This window comes from Juglans microcarpa x Juglans regia, chromosome 6D (assembly GCF_004785595.1).
Source record: "Juglans microcarpa x Juglans regia isolate MS1-56 chromosome 6D, Jm3101_v1.0, whole genome shotgun sequence".
Classification (NCBI taxonomy): domain Eukaryota; kingdom Viridiplantae; phylum Streptophyta; class Magnoliopsida; order Fagales; family Juglandaceae; genus Juglans; species Juglans microcarpa x Juglans regia.
In genome coordinates, this window is record NC_054604.1 from 12,744,882 (window position 1) to 12,761,022 (window position 16,141).

General features: G+C 37.9%; 1 protein-coding gene across 1 annotated transcript; it reads right to left on the bottom strand.

Annotated features, from left to right (window-relative positions):
* Positions 1 to 727: 727 nt before the first annotated feature.
* On the bottom strand, positions 728 to 14,321 carry LOC121234893 (pentatricopeptide repeat-containing protein At4g14850). The gene is given in 5 exon segments (XM_041131030.1): positions 728 to 4,079; positions 6,103 to 6,343; positions 6,936 to 6,991; positions 13,732 to 13,857; positions 14,134 to 14,321. Coding segments are annotated over 5 exon segments (3,606 nt in total). The 5' UTR covers positions 14,204 to 14,321; the 3' UTR covers positions 728 to 966.
* Positions 14,322 to 16,141: the final 1,820 nt, after the last annotated feature.

The following is a 16,141-nucleotide window of genomic DNA, read 5'->3' on the forward strand; positions in this document are numbered from 1 at the left end:
CCTTATCACCTATAGAGAAGTGGGCAAGTAGAGATATTCAATAGGGAAATCAAGAATATATTAGAGAAAATGATAAACCCCACTCTAAAGGATTGGTTTTTGAGACAAAATGATGCATTATGGGTGTACCTTACAACATTTCAGGCTCCCATTAGAATGTTTCCATACAAACTAATCTTCGGTAAGGTCTGTCATCTTCCAGTTGAGCTAGAGCATAAAGCTTACTGGATTAAGCCAGCTAAACTTTGACCTTGACAAGACAAGTGCCCATAGAAAACTCCAATTGAATAAGTGTTGATGTTACGTAGGACTAGTTTATGTTACTTTATTATGTTTTAGCTTTCATTTTATGAAACATGTTGTGCTAAGCAAGGCTTATGATTCAACCAATAAGGTATTTTTATGATATCGAATCTTTCTACCAGACATTACACTACGAATGTACATGAAATTTCTGACCCATGGGAAGGGATGTTATAACAAAGAAGCATTGCATACTAATGCTGATCTTGCTCTTCATGAAAGACTGAAGCAATATGGATATCGATTGCCATTTAGCCTGTGAAAAGTTACAAGTTGGTGTGATTTAAAGCTTCATAATTCATCTCAGCATCAACTGAGTTATATTTTTACAAAACCTTTTAGGTTCTGCTCATTTCAAGTTGTTGATTGGCAAGATGGGTGTTTTGAAAAATTTAGCATATGAATTTTCATTAAAAAATACCAATTGAACCAAGAATATAAATTCAGATGTTGTACAAAAATAACTGTAATCATCGATTGGGATGGTAATCCAAATAGATTATGGGATTCCTGCCAAACCTATACCCGATGCCACATTACTCATCTTTCATCCCAGAAGTCATTACCTGTGTACTTCTAATAGCCAATAATCTAAGCTAATAATTAGCTTTTCTAAACAGAAAAATATACTACCCAAGTCCCAGATTCCATTTCTAGCCTTAATTACCAATAATCCGAACAAGAACACTTCCCACCGCTAAAATGGTGAAACCGGTATGGATCCCTTAAAGTGATTTTCCGCCCAACAGTTCCACTAACAAACTTGTAAAAAGAATGGCAATCACCACAAACACGAAGATTCTTGAAAATCCTGATGGGTGAACCTTCTGGAGTATAGATCAACCCAAATGCTAGGGCAATTCTCTCACTGTGGTTCCAAAGATTGTGCTCTTTTTGTTCTTCATCCATATCATGCAGTGAATAGGTTATATCAGGAACATAACCTGCTTCTTTAATCATCTTCCTAAGCTCTCCCAACTTGGAGAATATTTGCTTGGTCTCTGGATGGGACTGATCTCCCATTCCGAAAGAACTCACCTTATTTTTCAACTTTACCCAACTACACGCAGGCTTCTTCTTTATGCTGTTAAATCCCATTAGCCTTCTGACATTCTCTACGTCCTCCCATCTCCCAGTAGTTGCACAGACATTTGAATAAAGAACATAGGCTGAGTCATCTGATGGAGCTAACTCAAAAAGATGTCCGGCAGCTTTCTTTGCAAGCTCCACATTGCCATGAATTTTACATGCAGCCAGCATGCTCCGCCATACCAAATCATTCGCTGGGACTGGCATCTCTTTGATAAAATTTTCAGCCTCAGCAAGCCTTCCTGATCGCCCAAGAAGGTCTATCATGCATGAACAGTGCTCTATTCCTGCTGGGATACCAAATTCTCTAGTCATTGAAGCATAGTACGCAAGACCCTCACCTACAAGACCCGCATGACTGCATGCAGATAGAAGAGAGACAAAGGTAACATGGTTAGGTTTCACCCCCAGCTTTAGCATTTCATCAAAAGTATCCCTAGCCTTCTGGAAACATCCATGTCTTGCAAAAGCCGATATCAAAATGTTCCATGCTAATCGTGACCTGTAGCCTGGTAGGGGAAGTATTCGTAGCACATCGTCTATTTCTCCACATTTTCCATACATATCCATCGCAGTATTTATAACATAATGATCTGAGTCAAACCCAAGTTTAATTGCCAAGCTGTGAAGCTGCTGGCCTTCCTCCAGCATAGCCAAATCAGCACTAGCAGCAAGAGCTAAAGAGAAGCTGAACTGATCTAAATCTAGTCCAGCATGTCTCATTTTGGCAATAAGGATAAGAGCCTCTTCCCCTTGGCCATAATGAGCATTTGCAGCAATTATAGAATTCCACGTGATAGAGTTCTTAACAGTTAAATGAAAAAAAATGTAATTACTTGAATTCAGATGCCCACACTTGGCATACATTGTGATAAGGGAATTCTGCACGTACAGGTCAGATTCGAATCCTGTCTGAACTATATGTGCATGGATAGGCATCCCGTGTTTTAGTAGATTATCAGCAGTAAAGCAAGCACCAAGAACATTCACAATTGTAATGTAGTTTGCAGGTATACCATCTTCTCTCATGAATCTAAAAGCTTCTACTGCTTCATCCGGTTGTGCATTTTCGGAGTGACCACCTATGAGTGCATTCCATGTTACTTCATCTCGATTGCGAATTGTTTGGAATACTTTTTTAGCATCAGCCATCATACCAGATTTTCCATACATAGAAACTAATGCATTGCCAACAATCGAGCTGTCATGCAAGCCAGCAAGGGTTACAAAGGCATGAACACTCTTGCCTACAACAAGAAATTCAGGATCTGAACAGGCAGCCAAGAGATTTGTAAAAGTCACATGATTTCTTGCTTTTCCCACCCGAATCATTTCCATAAAAAGTTCTAAGGCATACTGGAACTTGTGATCCTGAACGTAGCATGTCATCATGGAGTTCCACGAGATCAAGTCCTTTTCTGGCATCGCGTGAAATACCAGCTCTGCATCCTCACTTCTTCCAGCATCAGAGTACATATTTATAAGAGTATTGCATACACAAACATTTGTTTCTAGCCCCATTTTTACAATTAGACAGTGAATACCTCTGCCCCACTTAAGATTATCTACAGAACCGCACACTGTTAACAAAGTTGAGAGTGTTGTAGAATCTATCTTGTTATGGACATAAGACATCCAATAAAAATATCTTAATGATTCGCCAAAAAGTCCATTACGTGTATTTGCAGCAATCACTGAGTTCCATGATATCGTGTCATGTTCATCCATGTGATCAAACACATGGCAGGCTGCCTCCATGTGGCCAAAACTACCAAACATTGATATGAGGGAGTTTCCCACAGAAACATTAGTCTCTAACCCGGACTTCACAACATCCCCAAGAACTTGATTACCCAATAGTTCATCTCCAAGCATCCCACAAGAACTAATTACTGCAGCATGTGTGTTCTCATTGCAACATACCCCTTCACGCTTCATAAGCCGATAGATATCTATAGCTTGTCCCAAATCTCCGCTATCGGAGAATCCAACAATCAACGAAGTCCAAGTGACTACATTCCGCTCAGGCAACTCCTCAAAGAGCTTCAGAGCGGAAGAAACAGACCCATAGGTGAAATAAAAATTCAAAAGAGAAGTCCCTACAAAAACATCACACGGCAATCCAATCTTAACGGCAAAACCATGGACTTGAAGTCCTTCATCTAACATACAATCCGACCTCTCACACGCCGTTACCAAGCTAGCAATCAAAAATCCACTTGGCTCGACACCATGTACGCACATTCCACGAAAGAATCCAAAAGCTTCTGGGTACAGACCCACTCGAACAAAACCTGACATCATGTTATTCCACGAAGCTTCGTTTCTGTGAGACATTTGATCGAACACGTCCCAAGCCCACCGTATATGACCAAACTTTGAATACATATTTATTAAAGTGTTCGAATGAAAGATACTCAAACGCACTAATCCCTTCATGCAGAGTCCATGCACTGCTCTCCCAACGATTTCCTCGGTAATATCTGAGAAACCTTTTCGAGCAAAGCTCGAGATTTTGGGGTTGGGATGGTTTGAGAGGAATGGAACGCCATGCTTTGCGGGCTCTCCTATGCATGGGAAAGAAATGTGTACAGTCTTGAAGTGATTTAGGGGAGGAAAAGAGGGTGGAGAGATGATTGTGGGGAGTGTGAGAGCTGGAGAGAGTTTTCTACAGCACCTAGCCAGCTCTGGTGTTGGTCGTTGAGACTCGGGAATGACAAAGGGAGAAAAGAACAAAAGACAAAAAACTGTTTTTTCGATGCCTGTTGTCAAGCGACATGGTTATGTATAGATGAGCAGCTGAGGCTCTACACATTTTTATTATTTAAAAATAACTTTCAAGACAATAGTAATCAATATAACGGTTTAATAATAAGAATAAGAATAATAACATGATTTTTTTTTTCAAATTGTATTTCATTCCATCAATCGATCATGTCCTTCCTCGTTGGAGTATTTTGCTTCTTCAGCAGGACATCCTCCCACTACCACATCTTCTATTTCTTTACAAATAAAGAGAAAGTATGAGTTGAACTTAGAGTCTTAACGAGCCTAATTTGAGTTAATAGTAGAAAAAGATATTTACAATTATGAATTGTGTAACCGTCGTAATCGTTTTAAAAAAAGTGAAAAAACATGAGACTCACATAAAAAAAATTATTTTTTTAATAGTAGACCCTACTATTTTTCAAAATAATTATGCGATATTTATACATTTTACGGTTGTATATAAAATTACTCTAACAATAAATGCTCAAGTATTATTCATTTAATTTTTATTTAAACACGAGCTGAACTCGAGCTTTTCAACATGTTGGATGCTTTGTTAATGAAAAACCCATTTAATATTCAATCGAGTTCAAATTTATTCACGACTTGTTTCATTTAGATAAAATAAATTATTATAATTTCATCTACAATTTTTGACAAACAAACTTTGACTTTTTGGTAATATCTTTATAAAATTTATATGTACACATCAATAATTAAATTCATAAGGTGTCAAGTAACATAGTATATACTAAAAACATAATTTCCTTTAATATTTTTAAATATTTAAAATATTCCATTGTAAATATAGATATATACAAAATAAATAAATAAGAAGTTATTCGAATTTATGCATGCTTATACAAGTTGTATCTTTTAATAATTAATCATAATTGTGTTGCGATCTCAAGTGACTTGTTGAATACAATTGTTTCTTTAGGACCCTAGTTGAACTAAAACATATTCTTAAAATAACAAGAACAAAAGATGGCCAAGAGGCCAATCATCAAAGCATCCATCTAGAATTTAGCTCGAGTCAAGTGAGTGATGTTTTGAGCTTTCATATCTAATCATTGTCTTGCTGTATTAATAGTTTTGTTTTTGTACAAACATGATATAGAACAAGGGAAACTAATTTATTAGCGGTGACACTAATCCATGACAAAGCTCGAAAACCTCGAAGAAATCAAGGTGATGCCAATTTATGTGATTATTATAACTTTTCTCATGACTTACCATTCCAAACTCACTTACCTATAAGCTTTTGACTGAATCCTAACTGACTCAGTTTAAAATTCTTGAAGAAATCAGTTGGATTGCTATTTAATAAAAAAAGATTAACTAAAATGAAAAACACATATACAGGTCTTAATTTTTATGGATAAACATTAAATTCAGTGACGAATTTTTATTTTTATTTTTTTTATGGAAGAACAAATAAATCTTTAAAATTGGGTTCCGATCAAGTACTTGAAAAGGAAAATTATTAAAACCTTCACCTATCTGAGCCTATATATCTATCCCATCCAGTACTTGTGGCTGACCAAACCATAACAACAGGTTTGTACTTGCCCATGTTTCCCTCTAAACTCAGTGCTCATTCCTCACCTGAAAAATGACATCTGAGAACCATAACATTTAATTTCAAAAAAGGAAAAAAAAAAAAAAAAAATCTAAGCCTCTGATAAACCATGAGCAAGTCAATCTCCTAAGTATAGTCTCCTGCATTTAAGGCAGATGCGAAACCAAATGCTAAATATCATCAGCCTGCGCTTCGGTGTTCTGAGATGAAAGGCGCTGCATATCTATGCTACTTAGCCTCGGGGGCTTCAAGTATCGTATACATCACGAAAATACAAATATTCTTCTTAAGCACACTGCAAGTCCATAACCAAAGAAAAAAAAATATATGTAACGAGTAGGAATTAGCCAGTGCCATACTTTCTTGCTACCCTTTGATTTTCCAGTGATGGGATGTCCGGGGCCCTCTGGTAATGCCCTCATAGTAACGGGATTCAAGCTTTTGCTTGTTCCAAGCCTTGACAAAGTCCGAGAACAGTTCGTGTGCAGACTCAGATGAAAGCTCAGAGAAAAATACATTTTTCTCTTCTTTCAACCAGGTAGCAAATTCATTATTCTTAGAGAAATAGTCATCATTGCTCAGCTCTTGGACCTCGTGCTTCTGAAAAAGAACATAAAAACACTACTAGCATCAGCGGATAGATACACATGGCCAATGGATAAATTTGGACATCGGTAAAACCATACACTACCTGGTAAATTTTCAACACTAGTAGAGATAAAACAGTAAAAATCCCCATAATCTAGCAATTCCTTACTTCACTTATCTAGACCGCAATAGCCTTATCAAAGAATATGCAAACAAATTACATATTATGCAGTCTACGTCAAAGATGGTCTCATGGTCTCAATCAAACAAAATAAGAAAGAGAGAATTTCTGTTTCAAAACCTTTGATAAGAATGTAATCAAAACCTTCGATTTTCAAGTTACATACTCTGCTCTATAATCTAAACACCAGGTGCTCCTTATCTGGATCCTGGCAGCTAAAATTTGTGATGCATGATAACGGCAGGAATGGCAAACAAATTAATCTCAGACAATCTTCGCAAACAGTAGATGATTTTCAATTAAACAATGGGAAGGTCTAAGTGGCAAAGAGAGAACAGAACTGTAACAAGTGATATAAGGAATTTTTTTCTATATATAACATTTGTGCAAACTTAGGGAGTATGAGAATCTAAGAGGACTTACCAAGTGGCGATCACTTTTGTGATTTTTACTTTTGTGTTTATCTTTGGACTTCTTTTCTGAGGCAACAATAACAGGTCAATAAGATAAAATTTTGCCATGAAGAACCTTAATCCAACAGTGTAAGAAATGAGCAACCATAACGACTTTTATAATTGGCACAAACGGATACTATGCATGAAGGACAAAGATGCAGTAATTACTAGATATTAATACATAAATCATGACAAAAGGCAACTAGAAAAATCCACCCCCCTCCCCCCCCCTCCCCCTCCCCCTCCCCCTCCCCTCTTATTTCTAGGCATCCATAACACGAATGATTCAGTGGAACATAATAAGATTGGTGGAAAAATCAATTATCTAAAGGTTACAATTCATGGACTATAATACACAATGAAAGACTTTCTAAATTATGAGGTTGAACCCACAGTAACCAAGAAAAATTATTCGCCTTAGTTATTTCTGTCAACAGGTATATTTTTGGCTCGCTTGCCACATGTTGGTTACTCTCAAGGATCCCAACCATACAGCAAGATTTGCCAATCCATTCCAGGCTTTGGCCTCCAGAACAAGAATCATATCAATCCTAAATGACTTGCCAGGAAGACCATTAGGCCATGCAATCAACGGCTCAAATCTCATTAGGAAAAGGGGCTCTTGAAGATCATTAAGCAGAGAGACTGATTTGGCTAACTATGTTGAAAAGATTTTTTTCTCTCCCCTAACCTTTTCTCTCCATACATCTGAGAAAAAACGATGTCTCATTTCGATGGTGCTAATTTCCTGTTAACCGTGGTCAAGTTCAGTGGTGTTTAGCACAGTTTCTTCATTGCTTTATGAGTAGTTGCGTCGTGATGGGGTCAAGTAGGAATGTTATCATTGATCAAAAGTTTTTTGAGTTTAAGAAGGTTAATGAAAGGTGGTGGAGAATCACAGAGAGCAATTGTCGTGTTGTGAAACACATCTCCATTGACCAAGAATCTTTGGGGTGGTTCACTGCCATGGTGAAGGAAGGTGTAGCCTATGGGGGTTCTTCCGATTTCCTTAGATCGCAAAGAAGTGGGTCTCAAGTCTTGGTGGTGCAGAGGCAGCGTAACTCTTATGGGAGATTCTTCTCCTTATTGGAGTTTGGCCAAGTGAAACGGCATGGTTTGATAGTGATACCAGAAGGGAGGAAGGGGGTAGGTTGGAGGAACTTTGGAGATATGCTAAAGGAACTCTCTGCAACCTCCTCTGTTTTGGCGTTTTTTGGGGGGGGGGGGGGGGGGGGGGGGGAATAGAGGTAGTCGCCCATGACTGCCTTCTTCTCCATCATAGGGGCACCAATCTTTCTCTTTGTACAGAGAGGCTTTGTCTCAAGCTCCAAAACATGTAGAGGGAAGGTGATTCTTCTTCTTTGGTGAAGGCACAATACTGCAAAGGGGATGGCAAGAGTGTATCGGCGCTAAATATGGCAACCTTACTGCATGCCCTGGCTGAAATGGAGAAGCAAAGTACCTATAGAGAGGCTTTGTCTCAAGCTCCAAAACATGCAGAGAGGGCAGGTGATTCTTCTTCTTTGGTGAAGGCACAATACTGCAAAGGGGATGGCAGGAGTGTGTCGGGGCTAAATATGGCAACCTTACTGCATGCCTTGGCTGAAATGGAGAAGCAAGTTGGTACTTTGCAGACTAATATGGTGATATTGAAACGATGCGTTGAGGAGAGGATGAAGAGGGATTTGGGTTTGGGCCAAGAAGAAGGCCCATGCAATGTGCTGGGTCAAGAAGTTGGGTTACAGGTGCCTAAGGCTGGGTCAAGAGCCGATGGGTTTCATGTGTCTAAGGGTAAGGGCTTGGCCTTAGTCGATCCTCAAGTGCCTAAGACCTGTCCTAAACTGGCCCAGCGGCCTATCACGCAGGCCCAACCACATTTATGTGTGGAGCAACAGGCCCATCCTATCCCTTAGGCCTAGGCTGCGAAGACAGCTTGGAGATGCAGGCCTTCGAGCGCAATATCCCATCGTCGTCGAGTGGCCCTCAACCCCCACCGCCAATGATGTGTTAGGGGTTGATGTCGATGGTGGTGGGTTCGCTAGCAAGTTTTGGGGTGTCGGAATGTGCGCCGACAGAGTTCAGTGAAACTGATCTGAGCCTACAAAGTGTCGAGAGCTTCATTTTGTCGCCAGAGTTTGCACAGAAATAGTCGTGCGAGGTGGTCGGAGGCTCCGTTGTCTCTTTTGTGCCGTCAGAAACGCCGAAGCGTGGTCTTTTGATCTTGGGGTCTCTGATATGCACTCCACCCCTAGAGATGGGTGGTTTTGATGGGAACAAGCTGGGGGATTGCAACACTCTCAAAAGGCTCTCTGAAACTTTTATGGCACCCAGAGGTGAATTTGAATTAGCTTGTGGCTCAGATCCAGTTTCGGATCTACAATTGGCTCTGTTTGATAATGATTGTACTGGTGGAGAGGGGGCTGTTCTAACCCCTTTGTGTACACTCCCTCCCAGTCCAAACTATGGGAGTTGTTCCTCAACTTGGGTTTTCAAGAAGGTGGAGGAGATACAAGTTGTTATTGGGGTCTCTTGTGGAGGCTACGAAGAACAATTTAAGGCCCTTCTCGTGGCAATTGAAGATAGCCATTCGAAGTTAGCCACAAAGCGGGATAAGGAACTTAAAAGGCTAACTTGTTTCATCAATTATGATGTGAAGGAAGGGAGTGGCAGAAGGTATAGATTGAAAGGGAGGGGCAATCTATGTTTACATGAAGCCTAAGATTATATCTAGGAATGTGCGGGGGCTTAAAGATCGCAATAAACGCCTCCGTATCAAATCATTATTGCGGATGTGGAAGGGTGATGTGGTGTGTTTTCAAGAAACAAAGCTGCGATTCATTGATAGAAGAATTGTGCAGAGCTTATGTGGGTTGATCTTACTTGGCCTCTTTGGGAGCCTCAGGTGGAGTGTTACTAATGTGGGTTTTATTGTCGCAGGAGACTTCATGGCGTAAAAAATCTAAGCCCCTTTGGTTGAAAGAAGGTGATAAGTGTATGAAGTACTTTCACAAAGTGGCTAATTCACATCAGTGCAGTAACGCTATTGAGTCGCTACATTAAAGTACTCAGGTGCTATCTTCTCCTCCCAATCTAGAAAACCATATTGTGCATTATTATGAGACCCTTCTCATAGAACTGGCTTGTTGGAGGCCGAAACTTGATGCCTTGTCCTTTGAGGCAATTGACTCTCAGAGTGTGAGTGTTTTGGAGAGACCTTTTGATGAAGATGAGATCTACATGGTCATCTCTAGTATGGCTAAGGATAAAGCGCGGGGCCAGGATGGTTTTTCAATGGGTTTCTTTCAAACTTGTTGGGACATCGTGAAAGGTGATGTTATGTAGGTCTTTAGTAAATTTCACTCTTTTCAAAAGTTTGAAAAATCCCTTAATGCGACGTTCATTGCTGACTATAGATTGCAGGAGGGAGGTTCAGGTATTCTTTGCAAGCTTGACATGGAGAAGGCCTATTGATCATGTGAATTAAGAATTCCTCTTATACCTGCTTGGGATGTTTGGCTTTGGTGATAGGTGGATTGCCTGGATGCGTCATTGTATTTCTACCGCCTGGTTCTCAGTTCTAGGTAATTGTACACTTGGTGGTTTTTTTTATAGATCCCAGGGTTTGCGGCAAGGAGATCCTCTATCTCCTCTTTTGTTTGTTATAGTTATGGAGACTCTTAGCCGGATGATGTAGGCCGCTGTTGGTGGAGGTTTCTTATCTGGTTTCCAAGGGGGTAATAGCACTGGTGGCCCTATTATCATCTCACACTTTTTATTTGCAGATGATACTTTACTCTTTTGTGAAGCAAATAATAGCCAGATCCAAACTCTACGAGCACTGTTACTTTGCTTTGAAGCAGTGTTGGGGCTCAAGGTGAATCTTGGTAAGTTCGAGATGGTTCCGGTGAGTGTGGTCTCAAATATCCTCAGTTTAGCCAGCATTTTGGATTGTAAAGTGTCCTCTTTGCCAATGAAATATCTGGGCCTTCTGTTGAGACCAACTTTTAAGGCTAGAGCTATATGGGATGAAGTGGTGGAGAAGATAGAGAAAATGTTGACTGATTGGAAAATGGTGTATTTATCGAAAGGCGGTCGTCTCACCCTTATTAAGAGCACCCTTACTAACCTCCCCACATTTTTTTATCTTTGTTTCATATGCCTGCATGGGTGGTGAACATGATTGAGAAACTTTTTAGGGAGTTCTTATGGGGGGCATGGGGGAGGAGAGATTCCATCTGGTTAGATGGAAGATAGTATGTGCTCCAGTTGTGTATGGGGGGTTGGAAGTGTATAACTTGAGAACTTTTAATAAAGTTTTATTGGGGAAATGACTATGGAGATATCATACGGAGGGAGGATCATTGTGGAAGGAAATTATCGATGCTAGATATGGAGCTGCTTGGGGTGGTTGGTGCTCCAACGAAGTGAGAGGGGGGGTATGATGTGGGTTTATGGAAGTTTATAAGGAAGAGGTGGCCATGCTTTGAAAATCAAATTCGCTTTGTAGCCGGAGAGGGCAATTGAATCAGTTTTTGGCAGGACGTGTAGTGTGGAGATCACGCATTGGAAATGGCTTTTCCGGTTCTCTATTGTATTGCAGCTAATAGGGAGGCTTCAGTGGCGAATATGCGGCTATTTTCTCATGGTTCTCATCAGTGGAATATTCTTTTTAATAGGGATTTTCACGATTGAGAATTATCTATTTTATCAGATTTTTTCACCCTACTATACTCTATGGGGACTCCTATGGCACAGTGTGATAGATTGAAGTGGAGGTCTAATAATCACAAGAAATGTACAGTTAAGGCATACTATAAAATTTTGTCAATACAAGATCATACTCCATTCCCTTGGAAGAATATTTGGAAGTCTCGTGTGCCTTCTAAAGTAGCCTTTTTTGTATGGAATACCGCTCTTGGGAAGATCTTGACCACGGACAGTCTAAGGAAAAGGAGATGTGTGGTGATGGATTGGTGTAATATGTGTAAAAAGAATGGAGAATCTGTGGATCACCTCTTACTGCATTGTGAGATAACAAGGGTGTTATGGGATGAGATCTTTCAAATGTTGATGTTGCTTGGGTTATGCCTTTGAGGGTGGTGGATTTGTTGGGTTGTTGGAGGAAAATGCAAGGCTGTCATCAAGTGGTAGCAGCGTGAAAGATGATCCCGTTCTGTATCATGTGGTGTATTTGGTCGAAAATGAATGCGCATTGATTTGAAGATAAGGAACGCACAATGGCAGACCTGAAGAATTTTTTTCTCCACACTTTACTACTTTGGTCTTCTGCTATAGTACTAAATGGGGACAATATTCATGATTTCTTGTCTTTAATTTATCGCTCTTAAAATGTATTTAGGTGTTCTTCTGTATACTTCCTATGTACATGGATTATACCTATTTCATTCATATCAATAATATTTATCACTTATAAAAAACAAAAAAGACTAATTTGGCTAAGGGCAAGGCAAGCCCTACGCAACACTTAGCTCCCGTTTGGATACTTAGAATATCTCATTATATCTGTGAATAGTAGTGAAATGGTTTGAATTAAAATGTTTTATTGAGTTTTGTGAAAGGAAAGAGAAAAACGTTGAATAAAAGTATTATAAAGTTAAAAAATTGTTTAAATATAATTTTTAACATTATTTTTGTTTTGAAATTTGAAAAAGTTGAATTGTTTTTTATATTTTTTTTGGGAGCTTGGGAAAGTTGCACTAATTAAGTAATGATTAGATGAAAAAGTTGAAGATTTGAAATTGAAAAGTATTTTGCATTTGAGTGATGTTTGGGAAGGAAATATTTGAAAATATCTGAGAATACCTCAAAATACTTGCATTGCCAAACAAACAGTCTCACATGCTTTTTGACTTGCGCGGAGAATGAACAGTAGTACATGGCTTAATTAGATATTAATAATAAAGTTCTTGGTCTGCTTATTCCTGGTCATCACACAGCCATTACTGCCTGCACTTGGTTGAGTTCATACATTTTGAATGATTTCCTATTCAAGACATACACTACCAATTTCTTTGAAGCTACTACCACTACTGAAGCTCTATTATTCATATCAATACTTCGGTTTCCAAGACCAACTCTTTCAACCACACAGATATCCATCCCCTTCGCGCTTCGCCTGCCATATCTATTCGTGCACTGGCAAGTAGAGGCAATTGTCAAGTATCATGCTGAGCTTCATCATATTTATAAGGGGGTTTACAATAGTAAATATCATTTCTAGTTTGTCTTTTGCACAACATGATCTTATAGCCTAGAAAACTTGCCTAGGTCTCACATATAGCTCCACCAATTTCTTTTCCATTGTGGAAAAAAACAAAGAAATCAGATCAATTGATTATAGGAGATTTTCTAGGCCAAAAGACCCACAGAGTTTACCCATGCCTGTCATGCCGAGAAAAAAGAAACCCACAGATTGATTAATTAAGTTGGACTGCAATTATTTACAACTCATTCGAATTTCAGAGAAAAAGCCAAAACAAAAAACCTTTAATTCAGTGGCTTTGGTCCACCTCTACTAAGACCTTTGATTTCATGTAATGGGTAGCTTTTCAATTGATGAGTAAATATATGCAAAAGTACCCAATAGTCTTAGTTTTAACCTAACAGTTCAAATGGCATTATTACGGGCACTGCTAAACATTCTAATTATAAACGCACCTTATTAAAAACCATACTGACTAGAGAAATTCTGCTCATCCTAGATTTTGAAATAAAAACAATATTTATGAAATAAAGTTTAAAACCTTTGTCAGAATGGCGCTTGGTGTGGTCATGATATTTTTTCACCTTGAGCTTCTCCTTCTTATCACTCTTTCTGTCCCTCCTCTCGCCATCTTCTCCTGTCCTCCGCCTCTTGCTGTTCTGCTCATCTGCACTTTCACGAGCAACAAATGAAATTTACAACAAAATCCCAAAAACAAACAAAGAAAAAAAAATCCAACCTAATACTCTAGTTTGCTGGTGAGGAAGTGTAGGAAAACAGAAGAGAAACATAACCCAGGACAGCAGAACAAAACTAAAGAAAAAAATCTATTTATCTTTTGGGATTTCTCCGGCTTCCTCGGCAATTAACAGGGTAGAAAATATTGAAAAAATGGAGGAAAAACAAATGGAAAAGGACCGTGCAAGGAAATTTTTTAAAGTACCTTCTGAGCCTGAAGAAACCGAGTTTCTTTTCTTTATGTTCTTCTCCTTCGACTTCCTCTCGCTTCCCATTTTGCACTTTCTAGTTTTTTCACAGGCAGAGATAGAGAGGGGTGGGTGATGGGCGATCTTAAAAGCCTCGGCGTTTTGGTCACGAAGGCGGTCCGATGACGTGGCATAAATAAGAGTAATTCAGGGTACACAGTTCTGCGCAGGTCTTTACAAAATGGGAAATACTATTTATTATTTTTCCATTACGTATTAATATGTAATTTATTATTTTTATTATTTTATTTAAATATATATATTTACGTATTAATATATAATTTATTATTTTTATTATTTTATTTAAATATATATATTTATATATTAATATTTATTTATTTAAATAAAATAATAAAAATGACAAATTACATATTAATATGTGGTATAAAGATTTAGATCCTACTAAAAAAGAATGGTTTATATATATATCTAAGGTGGAGTCAATTTTTTTACAAAAGCTTGTGCTGGATTTATCTATTTGAAATTTGTATAAATTATTTCTCTACAAATAATAAGGGTGTTACTACTATGTCGCCTAGGTTTGACTGTTGGGCATGTCGCTAGTACAAATTGTATTTTTTTTTTCTTTTAAATATTTTTTAAACATTTTTAAACATTTTTTAAAAAATATCAATATATTAATAATCAATTCCTTGACCATTAAGCAAAATAAAAAACTAAAAATAAAAAATAAAATATATGAGTGGTCAAATTGAAGGGACAAACTCAAGTGACATAGTATCATTTTCCAAATAATAAAGCTGGCTAAATTATTGTTGTTATTAATATATTTTTGAATTGTTAGCCTATTAAGGAAGATTAGTACGACATGTATTTATAATTTTATGTACAAAATTTAATTTCTCAATTTAATTTCCAGATTCCATAATTTTTAGTATATTAATCGCTGACACATGGAGAAGTAAATTTTTTTAGTATAATTAGTATTTTTCCCAAGAGAAAGAAAGGAAAACATTGGCTATCTGACTTCTGCTCTACTTAGGGCGCGATTTGTGTAGTACATGGCCAGTTGCGCCGCCCCTTCTTCCTTTACAAGGATGGTTGAAATAGTGTGGGGGGATACCGGCAGATACGTATAGAGTGTATTTCCTTCTATAGGTTGCCTCAAGAGTGGTGGATTGGTTAAATGCTGCTTCAGCTTTTGGAAAGTGATGACTTGCATAATTTCCTATATTATATCACTTCTTAAATTTAAGTTTTAGTCCAATTTTATTTATTTTTATTAATTTTAGGCTTTATTGTCTTCGTTTAAAATTTATTTCAGATTTAAAGAAAAGAAAGATCCAAATTTTAGAAGCCTATTGTCTAGGGTCTCTCATTTAAATGAAGATTTATCAAAATATGAAGGCTGGTTATTAAAGCTATTTTGAGGATAAAGATCAAGTTGAAATTAAAAATGAAAAACATACGATGTTGAAAAGAAGTGGAACGAAAAATCCTTAAGATGCGACGACGGAAGTTGACGCGTGAAGGAAGGAAAAAGAAAAAGAAAAAGAAAAAGAAAAAGAAAGGCTCAATGGCAAAATCTTAAAATCCGATCACAGCTCGTGACTTCACTCTACCTACTACCATTAATGTTTTAAAAAAAAGAATTTGAAAAAAAAGAAATGATATTGGAAAGAAGAGAAAAAGGTGAGAAGCTTGAAATCAGAGACAAAAGAGATGCGACCCATCTGCACATGTGAGTGGACACCAATGCACAGAGTAAAAATTCGAGGTTGTTGGGAATGACGGGGAGTTTCGATTTTTTTTACATTCAACTGAAAATTATGGTGAATTCGTTTATATTGAATTTAATTTTTAGCATGAACTAAATTTTCTTTATTCTAGGAAAACAATGTAATCTAGTTTCGAACTACTCTTGCTTTTCTATGCTAATTTGAAGTAATTCTCTTTCATATTTGTCTGATTTATTCTAACCTTATCACTTCTAATTAACTGGCC